At 35.1% G+C, this 17439-nt stretch overlaps 1 protein-coding gene across 1 annotated transcript in view; it reads right to left on the minus strand.

Annotated features, from left to right (window-relative positions):
- The window catches only part of LOC149797323 (uncharacterized), a 69334-nt gene that overhangs the window by 15272 nt on the left and 36623 nt on the right, over positions 1 to 17439 (minus strand). Inside the window, exon 7 of the mRNA XM_089960746.1 lies at positions 3268 to 3446. Coding sequence (XP_089816872.1) covers positions 3268 to 3446 — 179 coding nt within the window. The remainder of the gene's footprint in view (positions 1 to 3267; positions 3447 to 17439) is intronic.

The raw sequence follows: 17439 nt of genomic DNA on the forward strand, positions 1-17439 counted from the left end.
TGATCTTTCCATTGTTATTACTGTAGAAAGTAAATTTCGATACATTTTGCAGACAGATGATGTTTCCATTGTTATTACTGTAGAAAGTAAATTTCGATACATATTGAAGACAGGTGACCTGCCCATTGCTATTGTTGTAGAAAGTAAATTTCAATACATATTGTAGACAGATGATATGCCAGTTGTTATTATTGTAAAAAGTAAATTTCGATAAATATTGCAGACATGACCCGCCCATTGTTATTATTGTAGAATGGAAATTTCGATACATATTGCGGACAGGTGATCTGGCAGTTGTTATTATTGTAGAATGAAAATGTAGATACATATTGAAGTCAGATGATCGGCGAATTGTTATTGCAAAAGGTAAATTTTGATACATATTGCAGATAGATGATCTACCAGTTGTTATTCGTGTAGAAAGTAAATTTTGATACATTTAGAGCTGCCATTTATTTGAAGAGCTGCGCATACAGATGTATCACTTATCGAAGCATGAAACGTTATTTCCCATGCAAAATCTTATATCTGTGTATAATTCAGTATTTCAGCTTATATACATCTAAAATCTTTAATGGTTGTCTATTCCAAAGTATGTTTGCCTATACCTCATTCTTACCCACCAGTTACCTTTCACTAAAGGACTGGTGTAGGATGGGGGAGGGTGGTGCAGGTAAGATAATATCATCTTTTTATTTTCGATTGTCTGCATCAGCACTTTGGTTTCCGAAACGGTTACATGCTTAAAAATCTGCAAGGTTCTGGATGCGGTGAATGACATTGTATTTTTATATTTATTCATTTAATATTTGTTTCATATCATCTTCCGTCTACCTAGTAGATATACATTGGAAAAGATTTTTTAAGTGTCCACATAACATCCATTTAGGCATTAGCGAAAACTATAGAAAAATAACACAAATTATTCTATGTAAACAGATGTTTCCAGCAATTCGTATTCTGGTGGGAAAAATAATCTAACCGTACAACCAGCAAGATCTTTGATGTATATTGTTATGTATATTTAATTTGTATTGTTTGTTGGATTTTTTTTCAGAGATTATATGTAATTCAGATCGGTATTTTGTACTTGACCACGTCCAAAACCAAGGTCATATTGTACTTGATCAATGATATTATTTAGCTAACAGCATAATACACAGCTAATATTTCTAGACGACTATATAATAAATATTTAGATCATTATTAGTAGTAAAAATGTTAACTTCAATCTGGGTTAAGGATACAGCCTTGAGTCTGACCTTATAAACTTCCAGAATAGAACTTTCTTATTAACTTGTCGGAGTGTATTCAAAAAACGTTAACTGCGACCCAGGTAAAGTATAAGGCACATAATCTTATTTTTGTTTTTGTTGTATTCAGTTTTTAATTTTGGTTGGATATATTTATTCATAGTGTTATTCACTGGAATTACAAAGTGCTCAGTGTTATTCATTGACTAAAGCATCACTTTGGAATTATAGTTAATTCAAACGAGGGCATTTTGGATTATATTCTGATACATCAAAATACTTTTAACACATCATCATATTACAGGACATTGGAAAATTTGTATATTCGAGACGGCACATCAACAGTTTCAATATCGGGATTTATTTGGACTGCCACTGTAATTCAATTGGACCTTCATGTATTTGGACTTGTTCTAGAGCTTTTCGGTTTATTTGGGATTTAATTAACAATGCTATAAGCTCTTTTTAAAGTTCTGAGTTTGTATTCCTGGGAAATAAATTATTTGTTTAATTTTATAAAACGTCTTGGTTTTCGACTTCTCTGTTGCATATTTTGATATCATTGAGTTGTAACACTATATCATCAGATATAAAGATGTGGAGTATAATGTATTATTGTTTGGTTTTCATAGTCTTACTTTCTGAAGGATTAGTACGGTACTTGTGTATCTCGAACTTTTTCCACGCAATATCTATATGAATGAAAAATGTATGGACCGTTTAGCTGTCAAATACCAATACTCACTTTCAGGTGTAGAGCAATAAATCTTTGGAACTAAAAAACTCACAATCGATTGCAGTGTTTTAGACATTTATTAAAGTATATATTATACCTGCTTACATGCATCAAACTATCTGCTTGTGCATGGCATCATGCATGCATTATACAACATGTATACGCCTACATGTATCAACATATCTACGTAGATATTTGCACATAGTATCATGCATGCATTATACATGTATACACATTTCCTACAGTTTCCCCCGCCAGTGTTCTCTCTGTCTCTGTATGTTTGTCTGTCTCTGTCTCTTTCTCTGTCTGCCATCATTTCCTAGTTTCGATGCTATTAACATTATATACGATGTTTTCAGCGTAGGCGAACTTATATCAAGATATACCGCTCCGGTAGCCTAGTGGTTAGATCGTCCGCCTCGGATGCGGGAGGTCGTGGGTTCGATCCCCGGCCGAGTCATGCCAAAGACTTAAAAAATGATACAAACAGCTCCCGCACTTGGTGCTCAGCATTAAGAGGTTTGTGTTAGGACTGGTCGGCCTTGGGCCAGGATAATGTGACTGGGTGGGACATTATGCTACATGTCTGCGGCATGATTCCCCAGTGCTAGACATCGCTATAAACTGTCACACGGCAGGCATCGTAGCGATATGACTGAAACATTGTTAAAGCTATGTTAAAAATCCAAAGTCACACACACATATATATACAACATATTTCCAATTCTCTTTTGATGAAAAGATATTTTCTAAATTAACTGTTCAGGTGCATAGAGTTTCCGTTTCTTAAGCGGGATGTCGTGGGTTCGAACCCAGGCCGAGTCATACCAAAGACTTACAAAAAGGTACTAACAGCTGCCTCGCTAGACGCTCAGCATTAAGAGGTTAGTTTTAGGACTGGTCGACCTGGGGTCAGGATAATGTGACTGGGTGGGACATCATGCTACATGTATGCGGCATGATGCCCCAATGCTAGACATCACTATAAACTGCCACTGCAGACATCGATGCGATATGACTGAAAAATTGTTAAAGCTACGTTAAAAATCTTAACACACACACACACACACACACACATTTTCTAAATTATATATTTTGTGAATCATGGTAAAGTTTGCGACAAGGGGAGTGTGAAAGACATTGGCTCCAGGATGGTCGTAAGTTCAACATTGTATACATTTCTATAATGTCATAAACAAATTTAAAATGCCGACATGACTAGACATAATAGTGTACTAATCTTACGGACATTATAGTCGTTAAGATATAGTTACATACCAGCTTGAGCGAGTTCTGAAGCTCTGTTATTGTTCACTAAGAGAAATAGTCCGGCAAACAAGCAGAGACATATTAGCATGATAACAGCTTTAAGGCGTCTTCTTGTGTGTTTTCTTTGAATTAGTATATCTATTGTCCTGATTAAATCGGACATCAAATGTGCATGGGTGTTGTACAAACTGAGTATAGAGATAATGTCAACCATAGATATGGCGGGTCACGTATCAGATTGAAAAGGGCCAGGTGAAGGGTTCAAGGGCTTTTTGCCTCGTGACATTATTTTCAGTATTATTCACAGAACAAGATAAGCCATACAACGAATCCTTCTGGTACAGTGAACCATACAGTTTCAACCTACACCCCCAGCAGTTTGTACCCTCCAAGCCACTGATTTTAAAATCGAAAAAGGTAAACATATAACAAATATACAAAACTTTACTCATTTAGTTCATTGATTCATCATTTTTAACTCGACTGTCGCCTAGCGGTCCCTAACTTTATCATCTTCATCGGGTTTTGAACTAAATGGAAGTTTCCATTGTTAACAAGGAGCCTGCTCAATGCCATTTTCCGAAAGTTGGAAGAGTCCATTTTCACGAAATGGGTTCTTTAACATCATATCCATTCACAGATTTCGTCATTATCAAATATATGAAATGTCTAATATTAATATTTAACAAAAAAAAAAAGAGAGGAAAATATGAACTTAATCCCAACTTTAGGGAAACCTTAATGCTGAGCGCCAAATGTGGCAGCTGCTAGTACCATTTTTATGTCTTTGGTATGACCTCGCAGGGGTTCGAACCCGCGACCTCCTCCTCCCTCCGAGGCAGACGCTTTAACCTTTTAGGCCACCAAAGCCGTCAGGGGACAGTGTTATTGACCGCTTGGTGGCAGTCGAGTTAAGATTATTAATCAATGAATTAAATGAGAAAGATTTGTGATTTTGTTTTATAAATAACCTTACTGCTTTTCGATTTTTAAAATAGGTGCTGGTAAGGTTACAAACTGCAGGGGGGGAGGGGTAGGCTGAAACTTTTGTATCACGTGTAAAGATGTATGTGAGAGACATGGTTTTACGAAGTAAAAAATAAAATGTAATTTTAAAACAATGGCATGCGTGGCCTATGTGCTTACAGGTGTTAGATGACTATATGAAATTGTGTCCGTTCATTGATATTAGTATTGTCTTCCCACGACAAAGCCGTTATAAATGATAAAGAATGACGGTCATTTAAATAGTAATCGAAATATTTGTGTGTGCGCGCATGTGCATGTATACATAGATGCGCTTGTGCGCGTGCGCTCGCGTCCGTGTGTCTGATAAGATCAATATAAAGATTTGAAGAGCTCCTTGTCATGTGAAACTTTTTCATTTAAATCCCGTCTTAAAATGTGATATCCACATCAAGGGCAAGTGAAATGCATTTTATAAGGTATTCCTGCGCTGTATGAAATGTATTATTTCCATTTACTTGGAACCAAACGCGACTGTACTTTCGTATTTATTATATACCCATGTTTTTCTGAATACTTTTAAATAAATATTGTTAATGTACCTTAAAATTTGGTATGAAATCAGACGAGTTTGGTAGACCAAAGAATATCGACAAACGGATATCAGTGATAAAACCGGAATACTTTCCGACTGCTTGAACAATAAGGAAATACATAAATAAACACCTATATCAACTATGTAAGATTACAGATGTATGTGCGTAATAATAAAAATAATAATAAACAACTTGAATATATATATATATATATATATATATATATATATATATATATATATATATATATATATATATATATATATATCAGCAGCATCTTGGGTGGCATGGCAAACAGATCTAATTATGTTTTGGAGCATTTTTCTATCTGTTTAGATATAATTTACCAATACGAAATATTAAGTTCTCTTTCTGTGTTTCACCGCTTCTTAATCTTGTCTTGTCTATGGTATTTTCTGGCAATGGCAAGATGAAATCATACGAAATAACTGGAACCAAGGTCTCAGTCATTAACAATCCCAACACTGTTAATAAGTTCATTTGTACACACATTTTCTGCTTTTATTAAATATGTTTGGTCTGGGTGAATGCTGTGAAATAAGACGGATGACTGATCTAATCCTCAGCCATCATTTTGTTTCTGATGAAACTTTAGGTATTGTTAACAGAAACCCAAACAACCCTGATTTTGATTTCTAAGAAATGTATGCTTATGTTTTTTTATGTTTCATGTTTTTAATTCTTGGATGCTCTTTCATTCTGTTTCTTCGATCTAACTTGACTCTCTGAGAGAATAATTTTATTCACGCAAGAGTAAATCATCCTGACATGTGTTCTGTCTTCTCTGGTAATCATAGTAATCCTTCACGTCCGCTCCTCCAGCATCTACAGACCTCGACGCAACAGATTTCCAAATTCTCAGCTAACGTATCAACAAGAAGGACGTATCGGCAAGAAGTGAGCGATAGAATGTCTGATCCCGGAAACAGGCTTGGATGCAATATATGAGCTAAGGTTGAAGCTCGCACCAGGTTGGAGTCTAAGAGCTCAGGAGAAAAGAGCCACTCTTCTCCTGATATTGGAAAGGAAAACGACAACAGAGGAGGTATGAAATAGGAGAGAACGAATGAACGGATGCAAAGAGCGCAGAAACGAAGGGAACCGAAGTTGTATAGAAGACAGCCCCGAGATGGAACAAACACCCAGATGGATGCCACCAAAGCAGCAACATCAGTTAATCCCGCTGTCTCCTCCTCCACCAGTTGAAACGTTGTATTAGTCGTCGCCAAAAGAATCCCAGCAGAGGATAACAAGGCAGCAATGTAAGAGAAGCCCTACGAAAAAATACCCCAAAAAATAAAACGTGTGATTTAGAGGTAGGAACACCCACCCCGCCCTTGACCCACGACATTTCATCACAAAACCTCAATCCCACCTCCTCTTGTGTGGTGGAGAAGGAGATGGAAAAATCAAAATCGGATTGAGAGAAGGAAGAAGAACGTTACAAGGAACGCCGGGCTGTCTTTCAACACATTTCTGACCAAGTTCGCACCATAGGAATCTCAGATACATACCATGATAAAGAATGAGCAATCTAGTATATTGACGATCATAGATTTATAAGTGACATCTAGCCACTCCAAAACAAAACAGTCAAGGCCAGATAGAGAATAGCTGTTAACAACATGAAAGATGTGGGAGATAAATACCTCGAATGCTCGATACCTCTCGCTTGATCAATTGTGTAGGGGTCTACTCAACTACCACAGTTTGGACAAAGAAAATATGACCTCACAGTAATCGAGGTATTTAAGGAAGAATTCCCAAGGAACAAAAGAAGATGGGGCTGGTTAATCACACCAGAACTACATAGATACTTCCATAGATAGCAGCTGGACTCTTCACAAACAGCCCATTTTAGGGTAAGGGTTACCAGCCTATTGCCTAACAGGTTCCCTTATTGGCTTGGGAACCTCATTCGATAAATCTTAGTACCTGTTATGATCCTTTATCCAGCGTTCCAAAGGTCGACCTATTCACCCTAATATCGGCGAATAAATTCAATTGGTTACCTAGATCTACAGTTTTCTTAATCAAAAGCACACTTGAACACAAAATTCAAAATTATACTTAGGGGCAAATTTACAACCATTGAGCGTGACTCTTATTACAAATGTGGTTTGCACAAAATTGGATGTTTTGGACCCCTAATAAATCAGCTCGACTAAATTTGACCTTTGTGAGCTATTGGTTTGATTCAGGAACATTACGGTTGATGTTTGGAGTCTTCTGCAGGACCTCTTTCTCTCCTTCCCGACGAACATGCAAGGACAAGTGTGTGGACCGATTCACACTCGTCTAAAAATCAGGTGTTCCGAAGAGCGTGAACGCACGGTACCGGGTTGACGTCACAAAGGTGTGACCAATCTCACCCGAAGTCTTATACCACAGTATAATATACATAATTACAAAGAATGTGTGTTGGTTCAATTCCCACTCATACCATGTCCCGGGGTGCTTAGTTGCCCTGAAATCGGACAAACACGGTGTATGCATTAAAGCTTGATGCTCTTATTTCCTCCCGTACGAGTAGCTGAAAATCCCACGGTGTGGGAGTTAACGAGTCGTACATGCCTTACTGGGCGAATACGACAATAATTCAAAGTCAGTCAGATCTCCAATCATTAGTCGGGTCTAGTGGGGCTAGTGAGTATACATATTCAGCGATGGAAGTAAGCAGATTAGACAATCTAGGCTAGGCGCCATTCCGGCTGCCAGCTACTGCTATAATCCTGACTCCAGCATTACGGGCCATTAGGACTAAAGCCAACGCGCTAGCTACTAGATGGAGCTTGAGAGATGAACCTAATGTGCCTATCGACGATAATGATACTGCAGGATGTTGGATGAATGCTGAAAGCGAGGAAATACAGAAACGGAGAAAAAGGATGAAGGCAATTTTACAACAGATATGTGACCACTCTAAAAACGCAGATGTAAACCCAACTTTGGTAGAAGCTGTAGAATATCTCTCTGGGATTTTTGGGTTTGAGGCACTCCCGGAATTGCATTATGAAAAATTTGCGATATAACAGCCCTTTTTAAGGGCTCTAATCAAAATTGCCTCATATGTTAGAAAGTCCAGTTTGGCATTGAATCCAGTTTCAATTAACCAAGAATAATAATGATCTTGATCCTTTTTATAACCATTCTAAATTTAAACTATCTTAGTCTAATTAGATGATTAAAGGTCACCTGGTCACATTTACCTTTTTCCTTCTATTTTTTTTGTGGTAATTTATGTGCACTTGCACGCACAATTTATAAATTTTTGAAGTAGAATTTTTTTAACAGGTTTCATGCGTGACTCTAATTACGATTGTGGCTACAGAGAATACGTTGCAGGGTTGCCCATACTAATGAAAACATGGGCTGGATTTGGCTAAATGCACGTCTTCCTGTTTCAGATTGCGTTCCAGGTGGCGCTTGGAGCCTCCCGCAGAGCCCCCTCCCTCCCATCCCGAGCTGGACTATGAAAGACGAGCATGTGGGCCGGTTCCCACTCGTCTAGGAATTAGGTGCCCCGAATAGCGTGTACGCACGGAACCGGGGTAACGTCATAAGGGCTCTGCCCAATCACTCCTGACGTCTCATAATGCAATGAATACAGTATCATTATGTGTGTGTGTGTGTGTGTGTGTGTGTGTGTGTGCCTACTTATACATCCCAGTCTCTGGGGGATTAATTGCCCCAAATATACGGCATTATTAAGTAGCATACGCGTACGTGAGTGTGGCTCGAAATCCCTCTGGTACGATAAAATAAGGAGTCCACGGTGTAGACAATAACCAATCGCACATACCCGAATGGGTGCAATTGACTATAATTCATAGTCAGTCAGTCGTCGATTTCCAACGATCTTGAACTCAAAATTCAAGTACAATTGTGTTACTTCTTAAAAACATATTACAAATCAGGTGGGAAAAACCTACAACGTTCAGTTACGGACAATCTTAAGCCCACAATACAGATATGCATGCACGTATGTATGTATGTATGTATGTATGCATGCATGCATGCACGCACGCACGCACGCACGCATGTATGCATGTATGTATGTATGTATTGTTACGAGCCTATGCTCAGAAATTAAGTAACATAATAGAATGAAAAACAATAAGCTTTGCAAAATTAATAAACATATTTATTTCCTAATAATACAAAGTGAAAATGATCAGGAAAAAAAATTACGGTCTTGTAAATTAAATCCCAAAATAATCCAAGAATTACAGAATACATTTCAGTGTAGAAAAAAAATCCCAAAACTGAGTCGATGACGTGTATGTAGTGGCGGTTAAAGTGTTGACGTGTCAACAGTCTTTTGTTGAATCACAGAAATATGATTCTAGGTTTGAATTCAATACAAATTCCAGTGAATGTCTTTATTGAAGAATTTTATCAGGGCACTTTTGTATTTCCAGAGAAAATAAGCACTTGCACTTTAATTCAATAATTTGAACAAAAACATGCAGCCCAACTGGTCACAACATAATAGAACTTGATGTGCTATATGTAGCAGCACGAAGAACCAAGTCCTCACAATCGTACGATTACATAGTTCTTTACTTGACCTCAGGTTACAGTTAGCATTTTCAATATAAAAAACCCTTTTCCAAATTGGAAATAACCTTCAAGAATGATCCTGATGTTTACAAAAAAAAAAAAAAAAAAAAAAGACACCATAACCTTTAAAAGACTTTTAGGGAAGTCAAAAACCCTTACCCAAATACACATACTTACTTCTTCTATTAATATAGATCCTAATATTAAGCCCATACACAAAGAGAATAATTTAGCTATGTATTAGTTGTTTACATAAAATGAAACCCAAAAAAATCAATCAGGCCAAACAGAAACGAACTGTTTTGAACAAGGTCAAGTCCATCATGCAATGTTACATTACAATAGCATGTAATAAACTAATATATATATATATATATATATATATATATATATATATATATATATATATATATAACTAACAAACAAACAATTAAATTAAATATACGTTAGTATGTATGCATGTATTTATGTATGTATGTATGTATGTATGTATGTATATATGTATGTATTCGTTGTACCTTATGTAATGTGAGGTACCGTATTATGATTAGAGCTTGCTTTGTAACACAATGTTTCTCTGATGTATTACCTTATATGTATTGACAATATGCATAGCAATACGCTTTGTTGAAACGTGGATACTGACCTCTTCAGTAACAAAAGGATGTGGCATTTTAATGTTTTACTTAAAGGCTTTCTTTTCTTTAAAAAGAAATAATGCATGCTAAAGAAAGAAATCGTTATTAACTGATGTACTCTCAATTATGAACTTGGTTATATTGTTTTTCAAAACTCTTATTATATGTGATTGAAATATATAACCATTCTAAATGTGTATATGTATTTATTAAAGACAATTTCCATATCATAAAATGTATTTTCCTATCCCACATGTAGTCCACTTCACAATTTAAAAAGCCATTGCTTGGTTAAATTTTGTATTGCCTTGTATGAAGATAACGACAAAGTCACTTTCCTTGTTTCCAATAATCAATAATTAAAAATATCTAGTTTTGCTCACAGTCCTTCTTGAAGTATTATGATTTTCAGATTCAGCTCTGACTTTAAGAAATGATCAATGATCATAAAGCATTTGGGGGATGTGTAATTGTATGTAAAGGAGAAAATACACAAGCATATAAGTTTCAACATGTTTAATAGTCATTTCATCATTTCATTTATAATTGGGTAAGGCATGTGTTAGTGCGATTGAATCTTGAGTTTGATTCTTAAAACTCTCAATACAAGCTCATTTTACCTCTGTAGAATTTATATACCCCCGATTTCTATAACATAGAAAGAATGATCAGTCCCAAAGCTACTTTCTGTATGAGCTTAAATTGAATCAGACGAACAAATCACACACACACACACACACACACACACACACATCGAGATATACCACCCATTTCATGCTTGGTGATACATTCTCTTTGTATTCAATTGAAATTCTGGATGATGATACTTTATCCTATATAACGTTCAGTAGAAATAAATGCTTTTAGCAAGCTATGCCATCAATACATATTGAAACGTCATCAAGTTTTGTCTATTCTTTTTTCAAATAAATATAATATCCTTGGACACCCTGACACGTTTGAATCTTTATGGGTAAGTAGCACTAGGCCGACTTGTCGCTGAAACAAAACTTAGATATTGACAAAGATAAACACGTACGTCACTATCAAAAAGGAAGAGGAACCAGATTCAAATAAACCTAAATAAATACGGAAATTTTATTGAAACATTTGATAAAACCGGGACTGGGAGTGGGCGTATAGATATAAAAAACCTTTAATTTTCTAATTTGGGCCAACTCAAAGGCCTACTAGCTAACCATTACTAGGAGATCCAAAAATTGTCCACACAAATAAAAAGGTCATATTAGTTTCTTCCTGAGGAATGTAAGTGACCCTAAATTTGATAGTAATCATAGGCTGTGGCATGGTAGAGTACATCACTTATTGTTTGCATATGCTTGGTAACCAGTGTAATTGTTTTATCTTTCGATGAATTATGCCACTTCACTTAATTAATCAATGTGGTCTAGCCATAACGCGAACATTCCAGATATGCATTTTTTGGAGACCACATATTCTAACTGTATGCCAGTTACATGAATATAATTTGTAACGGCTATATTCTCATAATGAATGGGCAATTACTTGGATACTCTTTGTCAATACTGTAATCTCATACTTTTGGGTAGTTACATGCACATTATTTCTCTAGGCTATATTCAAATAATATATGGGCGGACAATGCATATAACCTGTCAAGGTTATATTCTCATACTTTGTTGCCAGTATTTTGTATAAACTTTCTCAAGGCTATTTTCCATACTTAATGGCCATTTACATACACATCTCAACATAATATTTGCATACTGTGTGGCCAGTTACATGTATATAACTTATCAAGGCAATATTCTCATACTGTATTGCCAGTAACATGTATATAATTTATCAAGGCAATATTCTCATAATCTATGGCCTGTGACATGTATATAATTTATCAAGGCAATATTCTCATAATGTATAGCCAGTAACATGTATATACTTTGTCAAGGCAATACTCTCATACTGTGTGGCCAGTTACATGCATATAATTCATCAAGCCAATTTTCACATACTGTGTAGCCAGTTACATGTCTATAATTTGACTGTGAATATTCTCATACTGTATGGCAAATTACATGTATATAATTTGTCTGGGAATATTCTCATACTGTATGACCAGTTACATGTATATAATTCATCAAGGCAATTTTCTCATACTGTGTAGCCAGTTACATGTCTATAATTTGTTTGAAAATATTCTCATACTGTATGGCCAGTTACATGTATATAATTCATCAAGGCAATTTTCTCATACTGTGCAGCCAGTTACATGTCTGTAATTTGTTTGAGAATATTCTCTTACTGTATGGCCATTTACATGTATATAATTTGTTTGAGAATATTCTCATACTGTATGGCCAGTTACATGTATATAATTTGTCTGGGAATATTCTCATGCTGTTTGGCCAGTTACATGTATATAATTTGTCTGGGAATATTCTCATACTGTATGGCCAGTTACATGTATATAATTCATCAAGGCAATTTTCTCACACTGTGTAGCCAGTTACATGTCTATAATTTGCCTGGGAATATTCTCATGCTGTATGGCTAGTTACATGCATATAATTTGTCTGGGAATATTCTCATGCTGTATGGCCAGTTACATGTATATAATTTGTTTGAAAATATTATCATACTTTATGGCCAGTTACATGTATATAATTTGTCTGGAAATATTCTCATATTGCTGTCCATGAAGCAAAGACGATACTTTAAATATCGAGACAATAGTAACATTATTTGTCAGCTTTCTAAATTCTGTTTTCTCGGTGGCTTTACAAATTCTACCAAATATCAATAAATGTAGCAAATGCATCTCTTATGTTGCCACAATTTATTTTCCGTCTAATTTATTGCTTTAAACTTCAGTAAGCTTCACTTTCTTCTCAGCAATTGTGCGATATTTTATACTACATAGGAACATATTCTCCGCTGAATGTTCTGATTTTGTATTGTCACGTGCAGCTGATAAGGTATTTGCAAGAATAAAGAGCTGGGATACTGGCGTATCTAAATGCTAAGCATGTTCAAGCACATACTCATATTCTTTTACAGTCTTCTGGTTTCAGGCCAAAGCCTATGTTTGTGGTTTCTGCCGCACCGGACATATCTATATCAATTAATTTCAATATATATGCCTTTATGGTTGTTGGACCTGGAAAGATTTAGGTTTTGGGTATATGTCTCCTGTCAATTCAATCATCTTGTACGTCATATAATGCTACACGAGCCAATATGAAGGTAAAAATATTACTGAATTGAGCACTGGGAGCATAAACGCTACAGACCCACACCGACAGTTGTATGCAAGTTCATGTCAACCTCATCAGTAGAATGCACAGCTAATTTCGTATTCTCTGTTCCACAGGCACATTTTATGAAAGTGAAAGTTCCTGATTTGCAATTATAGCATATCTTAGGACATTTTTTAAAAATACTGATGATGTATTCCGATTAACTTATCAGACTTTCACGAAAGTCGTGTTTTCTGCCATAGGATATAAAGCTGAATATAACTGTACTTTTAAACAAAGGGTCACTAGCGGTTTAAAGTCGCGCTCTGATCTCTTGGGAGAATGGAATGTGTTTTAAAAAACTTAACTGAAAGCAAAAGCAAAGTAATTGAAACATACCATTGATTTGTACACCTGGAAACGTGTACTGCAGATTATATACCCTGCACTTGTTGGTCTGTGTTTGTCAAGTTTAAAAAATGGTTATGCCAAATACACATTTTAGGTATCTTTATTTAACTGTCATCCTAAAATGTGTCATTCAGTCTGATGATAAGACTAATGTCACATAAAGATACACATACCAGGGCGATCTTGTCAAAGAAGCCAATAACATCTTAAAGTAAGGAAAATTCATCATACGACGAAACGAATCTTGAAATATATTATGTCACGCTCCTTATCGCAAATATATTTATTAACATTATCCAAGCTGAGTGTCAGTTTTAGCCATCCCTACTACTACGTTTTCCGAGAAATATTTACTGCATTCCAGGCCAAGGCAAAAATTAACAAAGTAACAAAGAAAATAAATTCTTGCCCAACTTTGGAAACAAGAACGAACTTTATCACCAAACCTAATGTCTTAATAATACCCTACCCTAAAGATACTATGACAGGTAGGAACTAGCGCTTTATTCGCTAAGATCTGTTTTGTTCCTTGTTACGTGTTGCTTTATTTTTCTTATCCATCTTTTAGATCTCCTAGATTTAAACTGCCGTAGTTTTACAACATTTTGACTGAATTACAATCGACTCATTCAATGCGGAAAAGCACCTGCATGTACAAGAAGAATCCACAAAGCTGAATAAATATGAATTATAGTTGTTTCGCAGTTATTATTATTATTATTATTATTATTATTTGTGGACAAGTGGGCTTAAATTGCCGATTCTTCAATTGGCAGTAAATCATGTTGCCACTTTGACGCCACTTTCATCTATCTTGATATGTTATCTTTGAAGTGTAATATTCTCGAATAACATTTAGTTTTGGTAGATTTTGAAAAGTAATTTCAGGTTGTTGGCATTGCAATGTTTTACATGTCCCCAAAGACATGTGGTCGACATGGTAAAAATGTCCAAGAAAATAAAATGACTTATTTAGTACATTTAAATAATAACTATATTCCTCTCAACATATTACTATTGAGTCAAATTGACCATAGACATTTGTGTCTAAATCTTTGTTTAAAGGTTTTAGGTTTTACGGTAGTAGTCCATCGAACAAATTATAAAGCATTATCTTGGTCAAACGATACTATTTCGACCAAATAAATTAGCCGTGAAATACAATATTCGTATTAGTTGCAATTAGAATGAAATAACCTATATCTTTTGAAATACTATTTGCTTGGGTTGTTACTAGACAAAATAATTCTTTCGTCACCCCTTATTTATTGTATATAATATTGAAACTCATACTTGAATATAAATGCAAACTCTTACATATAATATAATGCCCAGGCAGAAACCGATAGATACCAACGTGACTTCGCACAAACAAGAAGCTTTCAAGCTGTAACGACTCGTTAATGATTGTACTGTTAGCTACCTATAGTTACATATATTTTGATTTTTATCATATAGCTTGGTTCATACAGCATTTCCAGTGATTTTTTATTGAGCTAAATAAAGCAAAAATATCGTAGTGGGAAAACATGGAGATTGATTACTTTGCCAGTCAAGATCAAACACTTGGAAACCGATAATAGGTCGCACCACACTCTCAATCATATGATTACAGGATTATTTGTGAAATGAAGTTAAGTACAAAGTTTTACCAAGTCAGATGGTTATATCATTTATTTGCGTTTGATCGGTCTTGATAACCCTTTGGGTAAATTGTGTTTTAATTTGCCGTCTAACACATTATTTGATGATTTAAACATTTACCAGTCAACATCAAACAATTTGAAAGTAATGATGGTGTTCAGAATTTTGTTAGGCTATAACTTTTTGAAAATAAGAATGGCTTTGATATTTGTATCACGTACGTTTCAACAACCACTGGTGCAATGCGTGAATTTATTTGATATGTGACTCAATGAAAGATAGCAAATGATAACAATATACAACATTTTATTTCTTTTAAAAAATAGTTAAGTTTTCTTTCAACTCCTCTATGAAAATACATAAACAATCTCTGTCAACCTATGAATTTTAAAAATTTCCAGGTATGTGTTTTCTAACCTTGACATAGGAAAGAGTTAGGTCACTACTCATATTTACTCATATGGTCTGTGCAAATATGCACAAAACACCTTGAGTATCAACTGCAAATATGCACAAAACACCTTGAGTATCAACTGCAAATATGCACAAAACACCTTGAGTATCAACTGCAAATATGCACAAAAAACACCTTGAGTATCAACTGCAAATATGCACAAAACACCTTGAGTATCAACTGCAAATATGCACAAAAAACACCTTGAGTATCAACTGCAAATATGCACAAAACACCTTGAGTATCAACTCCAAAGAGAGGACATTACCGTAAGAAATCTGCTGGTCAGTCTGTTATACTCTAGAGCTTGTCAACACGCTGGAGCATAAAATTAAAAAAAAAATTGCCTATTACCGATTGAATGACAGATCTATTTCATCTCGTGGGTACAAATAATATTTTCAGCACACTACGAAATATATCCGTTATTCACTCCATACAAGCCAATATATATATATATATATATATATATATATATATATATATATATATATATATATATATATATATATATATATATATATACACACACATTAGGATACGTTTATATCTAAATGACGTCCAATCATACGACTGTTTAGTTATTACCTAATCGAGATCCTAGTTGAACCGCATTCGGAAGTTATAGTCGTTGCATACATTGATTGTATAAGAATTTCATGTGTGAAGTGTTATTTGATTGTAGAAGAATTTCATGTGTGAAATATTATTTGTTTGTATAAGAATTTCTTGTGTGAATTGTTGTTTGATTGTATAAGAATTTAATGTGTGAAGTATTTTTTGATTGTAGAAGAATTTCATGTGTGAAGAGTTGTTTGATTGTATAAGAATTTATTGTGTGAAGCGTTGTTTGATTGTATAAGAAGTTCATGTGTGAAGTGTTATTTGATTGTATAAAAATTTCTTGTGTGAAATGTTGTTTGATTGTATAAGAATTTCATGTGTGAAATGTTATTTGATTGTAGAATAATTTCATGTGTGAAATGTTGTTCACAATGTGTGACATGGTCTGTGGAGTTCGACAGCAACATTAAGAGTCAGTGGTCTGGCCCTATCGGACACGGTTGACTGCACAACGACCCTATCCTGTCCATAAGTTGTTCAGCGTGGTCCACATATGACGTGGAAGGTTGAATCCAGGAAGGGCAGACAGATGGCTCAGTTACGAGGGAGTGGTTGATGAAGAATCGTAAAATGAACAACGAACGTGGTTTATGTCAAGCAGTACCAATATCAAGCAATATCAATCCGTATATCTAAAATAAATAATAATTTTTTGTACTGATTTTCTGGTCAAAGTAATAGAACCGAAATTTTATATTATCATGTAAATGCATATACCCTAATTTTCTTGGCAGTCAGGCGTTTACCAGTCTTATTAGCTTTTGAATATGAGAAAGGTTAATTGCCAAATGTACATAAGATAATGTCTGGCAGTTTTCTGTCACAAGTCACAAAATATCAAAGTCAGTGTTAATACCACTACCAATATATTAGGAACATACTGACTCAGAGAGCAGACTCACTTTGAAAAAATCCATAGTTCTGATTAGAAATTGACCTCTGCTATAATTTGTTTGGATCATTTTTGCTTTGCATGTTCTTTCTTATATGTTGTACCATTACTGTGTTCCTTTATATCTTAGGTATATTTCAGTCCATTCATCCAC

The sequence above is a fragment of the Sinohyriopsis cumingii genome, chromosome 6 (genome assembly GCF_028554795.1).
Source record: "Sinohyriopsis cumingii isolate HCF-2022 chromosome 6, ASM2855479v2, whole genome shotgun sequence".
In the NCBI taxonomy this organism is placed as follows: Eukaryota; Metazoa; Mollusca; class Bivalvia; order Unionida; family Unionidae; genus Sinohyriopsis; species Sinohyriopsis cumingii.